This window comes from Thermobia domestica, chromosome 10 (genome assembly GCF_964235325.1).
Source record: "Thermobia domestica chromosome 10, izTheDome1.hap1.1, whole genome shotgun sequence".
Lineage (NCBI taxonomy): Eukaryota > Metazoa > Arthropoda > Insecta > Zygentoma > Lepismatidae > Thermobia > Thermobia domestica.
In genome coordinates this window covers 261,895,395-261,906,024 of record NC_137463.1, presented here as the reverse complement: position 1 = coordinate 261,906,024, position 10,630 = coordinate 261,895,395, and the positions used below count along the sequence as shown (strand labels likewise).

The window sequence follows — 10,630 nt, the reverse complement described above, 5'->3', positions numbered from 1 at the left end:
TTATTCAGGTTTCACATTATGACAGCACTTGAGAGGCTGTGTGCAGATTATTCAATGTGTATAATTTGTTTATGTTAATCTAAATACATTGACAAACATTTGAAAAGCCAACAAACTCTTGAGGAAAACAGCGTTCATCACCAAAAGCCCAATCGTCATATTGGTAGGAGTTTGGGTTACCTGTCACTAGATGGCAGTAAAGGTCAGGACCAATCACGTGAGTGTAAGTGAACGCGCAATTATAGTAATTTTTGTGTTTCTATAAGTGTGATAAAGTGATAGTTATCATTTTGAAGCTTATTTTACGATCTTTAAGATGAACATTGTCAATTAAAACACTGCATCGTGTGAGCAAAGATATTGCGAAAACCAAATGAAAGTGCATAAACACTTGGAAAGTAGGTCACATGCAGCGGGCATGGGAGGGTGGAAAAATTACCCAACCCCTATTTTTGGAAGTTTTCAAAAGTGGTTGCACCCAGCGCGAGTCTCTCAAAGACAATGAACTTCTGTTTCTGATAAAAACAATGAAGTGGAGAGGCTCGAGGTCAGTTACTTTCATAGTCATAGTCGTGCTCACATCGGTCGCGAAAGAGTTCGACACACGAGATATTAATAGCCAGAAGCCTATTAACGGGACGAGTGTCTATCGAACATACAACAGTTCGATCACCGAACAGTGCTTTCGCTATGGTGATTTCAGTGAATAAGCTCAAGATGAGCCTATTATAATCATTTCGTATTTGAAAATGGTTCAACGTGTGATTAGTTTACAAACCTTAGTGCTACAGTAATTTATATATCTAGCAGTGAACGTGAACCTTGTTATATATAGATATAAAATAATGAAATATCAGTGTCACAAACTAGTCGACCGTATCTTCTAAAAGATTTCTTCGCGTACAGAGACTGAGTTTGTATAGCTTTGTACAGACTATGCGAAGGAAGAACGGCGTCGTCATATATTGTACATACGGAAATTAGGATGTATATAGTACCAGTTCAGTGCATCGTATAAATATAGATATATAGTAAACATTGTTCATATGTGCTTGTACCGAGCAAGACTTTCTAGTGCAAACCAACTATTATAGCATAACGCTCACAACATCAGATGAAACTGACATAACTCAACAGACAGGGTGTTAGCGACCGTCCCTTGTAGCTGATAAGAGAGGAGGTCTACGAGAGATCCAGATGGAGAGAATCCGCCTGCAGCTATGATCCAGAGCTCCAACAAGTGAGGGCACCATAGAATTACCGCAGAGTCCCGGCGCCTGCACAGGAGTCTTCAAGACCAGAACGGGTCGAAGAACCAACACAAGAAGACAACAGGATACAACAATTATGAAGATGGAAATGGAGTTATAATTTTTACGTGCACGAACTGTGAACTCAAGCCAGATCTGCGCTTAAAATATATATCAGTGCTTAAAATTTGAAATATGAAATATTTTTTCTCTCTCTCACTATTACGTGTGTTAATTGCTGTGTAACGTCAAATTTCGGAATCACGGATTTCAATTAAAAAGGATTGATGCAGCATATCTGGAGAGTTTCCATTCTTTCATCCTAGCGCAGCTGAAAGGTATGTGTTACGAATTTTCTATCGTATGTTTCTTTTCAGGACAGATTGCCATGATTCAGAGAGTTCCATGAATCTGCTGGGCATATTTAGATGTTTGTGTGAGTAATTTTCAACTCAGGTCGAGCGTTAAAAACTACGTGGATCCTGAAACTAAGAGTTTCATATCTAAAGTAACTTCCACTATTTTTTTTTTATTAAAATATTTAGCTCTACCGACTGAATTTCAATGCTTTTGCATTAACCTTGTGAGTGTGGCAGGGTCCATCTCATTAATTTCATTTGATAACCTGTGTGTGATGTTTCCTCCAACATTAGCATTTCATTGGTTTATTCTATTTCATTTGCACATCACATACGTTTCGTTCCCCATTCACAACTTCCAAACTGTTGGTAATTCGAATTGTCATTTGTTCCCTTTAGACGCTGAATTAGTTCTTGTAAAACACATAAAGACATTGGTTACCGTTTTAGTGTTATAACGGAACATTAAAACTACTTTTAGTTTGAATAGAGGGTAACCGGAAGAGTTGGAACCCGTTCTTGGGACGCTGAATCAATTGGAAATATCCGTTTCTCGATTTCTCTTAGCGGTTTTTTTTCTGATACCTTTGGACAGATGGACGATAGAGATGGTCATAGCATACCTTGTTTGGTGTTTCCGGTAAATTTAAAATTGTTAAAATTTATATACGATTATTTTCGAGTGTGTATATCAGTGATGTTCTAAGATTTACTGGAGTATATATATATATATATATATATATATATATATATATATATATATATATATATATATATATATATATATATATATACAGATGGTGATCAGAAAAATGGAAACATCTGTAGTTGGCAACACGTCAGATGTACGGGTTGGCAGTGGTGTCGTGGCGCAGGCAGCCCCGGACCGCTGGTGGTGATGTGTTAGGTCGGTCTCCATACTACGTTAGGCGCAGTGGAACAGGAGTGACCAGTGGCTGCAGCAGACGAAGGTAGTTTAAAATGGGAGACCTCTCAGATTTTCAAACAGGGAAAATTGTTGGTGCGCGTTTATGTAGAGTGGGTGTGGTGGCTGTGGCTACTGTGTTAGGTGTGCCGCGTGGGACAGTGTCGAAGGTGATGACGGCCTACACAACACAAGGGAAAACCACATCGGGGAAGCGGAACAGTGGGCGGAAGAAAATCATGAGTGACAGGTCACGCCGGGTATTAAAGCTCATTGTCACGCAGAACCGTCGTGTCACTGCGGAGCAAGTGAGAGAGGAATTCAATCAATACCTCCCTCATCCTGTTTCGACAATCACAGTCCGCCGCGAACTACATAATATGAACTTACGGAGTCGTGTTGCACGGGCCAAACCGCTCATCAGGGACCATAACGCTTTCGCATGCCGCAAATGGTGCCGCGACCATGCAACTTGGACCGTTGAGGACTGGAAACGTGTGATATGATCGGATGAGTCATCCTTTACCCTATTCTCAACCACGGGCTGTTATTGTGTGGAGAACGCCCAAAAAAGCTTATGAAATGTGAAACATGGCGGCGGCTCGGTGATGCTGTGGGCCACCATATCATGGTTTTAATTGGGTCCTGTGGTCACACTTAGCGGACGAATCACTGCCAACGAATATGTCGCAATTTTAGGAGTCCACTTGCATCCTATGGTCCAGATGTTGTTCCCAGACAATGACGCCATCTTCCAGGATGATAATGCACCCATTCACACAGCTGGCGTTGTTGCAGCGTGGTTTGAGGAACATCGGGATACCTCCCCTGGCTCGCCTATTTCCGAGATCTCAACATAATTGAACATCTGTGGTCTGTCTTGGAAACACGACTCTGGCGACGATTTCCACCTCCATCCTCTCTCACAGAACTGGCCGATGCCCTGCACGAGGAATGGGGTAAAATTCCACTTGCTACCATTCACGACCACTATGACTCAATCCCACGTCGCATCAAGGTTGTTCTGAAGGCGAAAGGTAGCCCGACACCATATTAATCTGGTAACTTAAAATTTCGTCCAGGTGTTTCCATTTTTCTGATCTCCATCTGTATATATTCCATGTTAAATCAAGCACATATCATATTCTACCTAGGTATATAAAATTGACCACAACAGTTCATAATCACTTCATTAATAACCAGTTAATTACATTCAATTTATGATTAATTATATTGTATTCGTAAATTATTTGAATATTATCCTATTCTTTATTCATATGTCACAGTAACGTCACAAATAAACAAATGAACAAATACTTTTTTTAATCTTTCTTACTATCATATGTATTTCTTCATTCCAATGTCTATATACAGTGCGTTCCACAAATAACACTATGGCCTTTCTCCTGTAGAAACCAAGGCAGATAGGAACATGAAACATTTTGTAACCTTCAAGGAACATAAAAGACAAAATTATGCTGATAAGGAGAATACCCCCAAGAGGGAGGCTTAATTGATTTTCGTGAGAAAACTATATCGTGTGGAACGTACTTTACGGATGACACCCATCTTACATTGAGACATGCTAACGATATGTAGTTGGTATTTAAAGTGGGGGTTGCTATTTAAAATTTTGTGGTTACCTCCCGTAACTACATTGAACCCATCTCACGGGGAGTTTTCCTTATCAGCATAATCAATGTCCAGAAGGGGAGATGATAGTTGTTATTAACGATATATGTAAGCTGCAAGATCTAAACCTAAAATTCAAAATTGAAATAATTGAAGAATATGAAGGTATAACAGTAAACGGTCCTCATGGTCAGGCTACGGTTTAGCCTGGTTACTTGTTAAAGAGATTATTGTAGTATCCTTGTTAAATTCTTTGTATAGAGAGACTATTCTTATGTTATTCTGTTTAAACTTGACATAATTTATAAAGTTTATTTGAAAAGCGAATTTTATACTTTTTGTTATTTCGCAAGATTCACTTTCTGCGTAAGCTTAGAATTGCTCTATATGATTGGAATATTTGTATTGTGTAAGAATATTATTACTATTATCATCAATAAGTACGATTATAACCCTTTCCTTGCTGCGGGTAGGTATGTATCCTAGTCTAATTAAATTAGCTACAGCCCGCGAACGGAGCTTGCGTTTACAACGAGAGCGTGTTATATTATTCATAATTAACAGTAGTATTTTGCAAAATTGAACATCCATTCATGCTTGGAATACCTTTTTCTAACAAATAAATTAATGAGCCGGTCGGATACAAAGTGGCTTAAGTTGAAAGAATAAATTTTTCAGAGATATTGATTTTTAGTTTAGCGTCCCTTTAAGCAACCAGGCTATTTGAAGGACTTACTTACAGTTTAACGTTGAGTACAAATCACATGTTCACCTGCTGGAAATTGAATCCGGTTTCTCACGTTGTTTCTCTCCGTTCCGCACAAGTTAATGACTTAGCCACAAGCGAGCTGTCCAAAGAATAGAAAAATGAACTACTGTCATCATTCACTTCTACCGTGGGTATGTATATTTCTTAAATGTTTTTAACCAACAAATTATTAGAAAATAAAATACCTAAGTAATGTTTTGGTGGCCAACGCAGAACAATGAACGTTTCATAAGATATTTAACTTCAAATTTCTCTCCTATAAAATTTCAATTTTGGACTTAAGATGTGATCAAATCGCCCCCTACATATAACTACATATAATATATATATTATACAGGCTGGCGATGTGTATATAGTCAATGAAAACGAAAGGTTTAAGAAATTAGTAATCCACAATTTATTATCACTAATTTTACTACTATAAAATAATCTAGTATTTAGGTGTTTAAAGTTACACGTTTTCAAAAAACAAACAGAATAATATCTTAGAAATAACAAATTAGAAATTGTACTCTTCTCTAGAGAGAGATAACAAAGGTTGTAGGATAAGCGTAAAAAATCTCTTAAGAATCTAAATATATTTTTAAAACACTCATCTTGAGCAGACAGTTAAAGCATTATATTATAGTTAGCTATCAAAATAATAGAAACACGTCTGATATATGGTTTGGCAACGGTCAGGCGGAGACCACAGTGACAGAATGTTCTTACTAATCTATTAGGGCAAATTGTGTACAGCGCGAGACTTACAGTGAACTGCACAAAAGAAGCGTAAATAGGACAACCTCTATTACTTCCAAACATAATAAATTGATAGTCATTTGTTAGTGACCTGAGTGTAACTACAATGGCAAGTTTGATGTGTTGTGAGGAACTATGTCTAAAGTTATGGCGTCTCACAAAACTTACGTAAAACTACATTGCGAAGAAGAGTAGTGTGTAAAGGAAATCTCTCTGTGAGAAGTCTGAGCAAACATTAAAGCGGATTGTCACACAACAACCCTCGTGTGACTGCTGGGCAAATTATGGGGGAACCCAAATACCTCCAGCATCCCTTGTTGGCTATTACAATCCGCCACTAGTTACATGAAATGGACATAGAGGATCAAGTTGCACCACTGATAAAAACGTCATTTTAGCCTTTAACACCAGAATGGATTGTTGATAACTGATATGTTTAGGTGTAATGCACATAGTAGTACTTCCTCGCATTCTGAAACATGGTGGCGGCTCTCTGGTTACATGATCATTTTAGTTAGCGAATTATATCTTATAATCCACGTTGATTCCAGAATCCTCTTACATATCTAGAGCTGTTGCAAAGAGGTTTGAGGAGCATTGGGCTGAAAGCAAATACCTTCTCTAGTCTGCCCAATCAAGCGACGTAACATAATGCAGTATGTCTGGTCCGTTTTGGAGGCATGAATCCGTCCTCTCCTACTGAATGGAATGAAGCCCTGCGAGCATAATGTTGTAACGTTTCATTTACTACTATTCACAATTTCTATGAATTCAATCTACGTCGTATCAGAGCTATTCTGAAAACAAAAGTAGCAAAATGCTGTTCTAATCTGGAAAGTTGTACTTTTCATGTAATTTATATTATTTTGATAACCACCTGAATATCATATTTAGTAATAAAATATTTTTAGCAAATAATAAATTTTAACACTCTAACAGAAATTCTGGTTGGTTTAAATTTTGTATCCATTTCACAGTACGTGGTCCTATGTTTAATGTGAAACCTAAACTGCCGTTTTGAATTCAAATTTCGAAAGCTCTCAACAGAGATTTAAAGCCAAGATACTGTGCACCTAAGCAAACACATTGGACCAGAGAAGGAAGCAATATAAATACTGATAGTCGTACAGTAACCATCCAAATCAATATTCAAAATTTATACACAAATATGCACTAGTAAACACAAGTTATCATTTCAAGTCATATTGTAAAGAAAGCCACATCTTAGGCTGACGATTTCAGAAAGGATAGCTACTCATCTCAAGATATTAGTAATACCCCGATGTCAGAGTGTCAGTATTTAGATAATATCTATATTAAAACTGAGGAAATATTAAGAAATTTCGAATAACATTGAACAATCTCTACATATAATTGTTGATTTTATGAAATATATCTATCAGAAAGAGGATTAATATTTTCTTGAGGTAGAGTATTAGTTTAAATTACATGTTGCTGACTAGCATGGTATGAGTACATTGTACACATTTTATTCCTCCAATACATTCTCATTCTTGTAAGAATTGTTTTCTTCAATGTTCATTTTTCCAAATTAAATTTAAACTAATACTCCAAATAACTTCAAATAACTTCAAAATAATAATCACAAAGATTGGCACATGAACTGTGACAATTACACTCTTCACCAATTTCTCCTCTTGATAATTTTTTCACCAACAAAGATGATAATACTAAACGTAAGACCTATTAATAGCAAATAAAATATAGGAAAAAGATGACTTGTAGTTAGTACAATGTTTCCCTCACGTTTCTTTAGATTTTCTTTGTAAGATACTTTGTAACTCAACGCTTCTTTTAACCACTGCAATTGAAGTCCACTTTCAACAATTCTAACTAAAAGTTGATTGATTCTTTCAGTGTACGGGGATCCTTTTGGAAGAGGAAACACTGCTCTGTTGGTTGAAACGTCTTGATCCAGAAGATGGACCAAAGGCTCTCCATTCTTATCAACAAGTATGTTGAAGGCATACAACTTAGCTATGCTTTTTACTAGGACGAAAGCTGCGTCTCTTGATTTTACTATTCTGTACAGATGTTTCAGTCCTTCATAACCATAAAGGATTTTAAGTTTTGTATACATTTTTCTCACGGATTGATCGGCAGAATCTTTCATTAAAAATGCCTGATCATCTGTTGTTCCTATCAATAACTTGGACTCAGCTACATCCTGCAATGTTTCAACGTTCCTTTCTTTGGTAGGGTAGGTAAGGTAATTAATGATTTGACCTTGATATATTGAAGTAATTAAAAGGCTAAAAACTACGAAAATACAAAATAGAAATCTATCCGGAATACGAGTTGGTTTACTACTAAGGGATATTTGTAGAAATATTTGGCACACTATCAGAAAATTAAGAATGACATTGCTTAGATTTTTACTGAAGATTAATATTAAAGTAAATATAATAATAATTACAAATACTAATGTCCAACAATATTTTTCAAAGGGAAGAATAAAATTCATCCAGCGGGGATAAAATTTAGCTCTTGGAACGATTATGACTGCCACATCAAAGTTTAAAGGATAAGTAATGTCTGCATCTTGATACAATTCAAATGAGGCTAATACCTCATTACAACTTAAATCTGAACGTCCGTGTATCAAATCACCGATAACACCAGTCCATGAGTGGTTTTGCAATTTTGTCCCAACATTATTTCTGGCATGTTCATACTTGTGTACTGGAGTAAAATTCATTTTTTCAATAAATATTGCAAATGCTTTACCGGCAGTACCATCATACTGAATGTGTCCATCTTCCTTTCGTATTAATGAGCTAGAAGTTGCAACATATGCATATGATGCAATCAGGGGATACCTATTCATGTTAGTAAGTTGTGGCTGAAATATGTTTTCAGTAATTTCAGCTTCTGGGGTTGTAAATATTGTCATTCTGGGAAATTCAGGAGTAGAGCCAATCGAGAATGGGTTATAATAATATAGCCTAGCATTGAATGAAGATAAACTATTTGGATTCTGTCGCATGTTTATACCATTTCTACAGATGATGAAGACATGAAGAACTTTTAAGTTCCATGCATTATGAAATATGTCCTTGATTAATTCTGTCGATATATTTGACGAGATAATAACAAAAATGTATACAGCTGGTCTTCGCCAATTTTGAAAAGTTATTCCACTGCTAAGCATATGTGTTGCATCTTCCACACTGTCTACAATTAAGACACATATGTTAACATTATCATCAATGTGTGAATTTCCATCACCAATTGTTAATTCATGGTTATCTGAAAACTTACTGTAAGTGAGAGGTGTGTATGTTTCTGATTGTTCTTTTAGAAGTTTTGTAATTAGTGCAGCGGGAACGTTAGTGCTTACTATTTTTATATATGTCTCATGAGTAAACAACTTGTTCATTACATTTGTAAAGAGCTTCAGATAATAATGTTCAAAGTGAATTACGTCATCGTTTTCTACGTAACCAATATAACTAGATTCTCCTTGTCGACAATTGGCTACAATCACTACAAACCAGACAAAATGTACCATAACTTGCTTTTTACTAAATCAGGAATATTTCTCTAATTATACCTGCAAATAAGAGAAGAAGTTGTGAGTATATTATACATGATTACGTAAATCTTAGAGAAATTACTTCATTTGTTAACAGTTTACAAATAACAGTAAGAGTATAATACAAACGAAAGGAATTCCAAGGATTCTGAGCAAACAATTCATTTGTATCTCCATAATACATATTCCGGAAATAAAAATCATTCTGGAACATTGACGACACATATTTAAATTATTTCTACTGATTCGTACCTATATTATAAGTTCAGTGGATGCGGCTGACTTGAAAATGTCTTTTGCCGTTAGCATTTGCTTGTTAAGAGATGGGTTTCATCAATATTTTGTTGGGTTTTATTTTTTGTTTCTGCCTGTGAAATGTGGCAGCAATCAAATTCACTACAAATTGGTGTACAAACATGCAATAGATTGAGACATGTCACTAGGAACTATCTTGTGTGTGTACTAATATTATCGCAAAGATTTATATATTTAAAAGTAATTATATCAAAATATAAAACTTTCCCCTTTTGATCTAATTGCCGACTTATGCATGTAGAATAATACTTAGTCCAAAATTTTAGGATTCACTTTAGAAAACTTGTGCGTGCTTTGCTCGTTAAGTGATGTGATGTTAAACTATTTGGCATTTCTTATGTATATGACAGTGTTGTTAATATTAAGATTGTTTGGTAATTGTTGACAAGTTTCAGACTATAAGGACTATTGACTTCATATTTCGGTTGTTTGCTGCTACATTTTTTCAGGAGCCAGTACTAACAGAACGTACGTTTTGAAAAAAAGTACAGGAGCATGACACTTGACCACAAAATAACAAATTGCAGTTTGGAAATTACATATAACGAGCAATTATAATTGTGCTTTCTGTGGTAAACTATGTGTTTTCGCGAATAACTAATAATTTCATTCCACGTACTCACAAATATATACTGGATCCAACATCGGAACTTGATCCATATATTCGTCGGTCGTGTACACTCGGTATACCAAAAGTACTAAATTGCAGTAGTTTTCTATAAATACCTTGCTTTTATTTCATGATATCCAAACACCAAAAACCAACTAGTGACACCAGAATATCAAACAATTATCCACTGGATACTCTTTTGTTGGCAATCCATTGAAACACGCACAATTTTCATAATTTATAAAGCAATTTTATATTTACCTTTTAGTTCTTCTGCAGTGCACTTTATAAAATAATTTATGAATATCTCACTGTATTCGGTACTCCTTCGTCTATTGTTTCCTTGATTTTTGTCTATTTTTTGTGAATGATGGTAATATCGCAACACAAATGTAACTCTACTTTGGTTCATTTTTGCTTCTTATCGATTACATATCACCACAAAAATATATAAGTTAATTCTCAAGTCAAAT

The 10,630-nt window shown here is 35.6% G+C and overlaps 1 protein-coding gene across 1 annotated transcript; it reads right to left on the bottom strand.

The window, feature by feature from the left end:
- Window positions 1-7,318: 7,318 nt before the first annotated feature.
- LOC145661919 (glutamate receptor ionotropic, kainate glr-3-like) lies at window positions 7,319-8,590 on the bottom strand. The gene has a single exon (XM_081727268.1). The coding sequence runs from the start codon at window positions 8,588-8,590 to the stop codon at window positions 7,319-7,321; it is 1,272 nt and encodes a 423-aa protein (XP_081583394.1).
- Between the last annotated feature and the right edge of the window lie 2,040 nt (window positions 8,591-10,630).

What these genes read in the sequence shown, in the direction of transcription:
- LOC145661919 (XM_081727268.1), bottom strand. Translation starts at nt 8,590, where the DNA reads ATGACAATATTTACAACCCCAGAAGCTGAAATTACTGAAAACATATTT.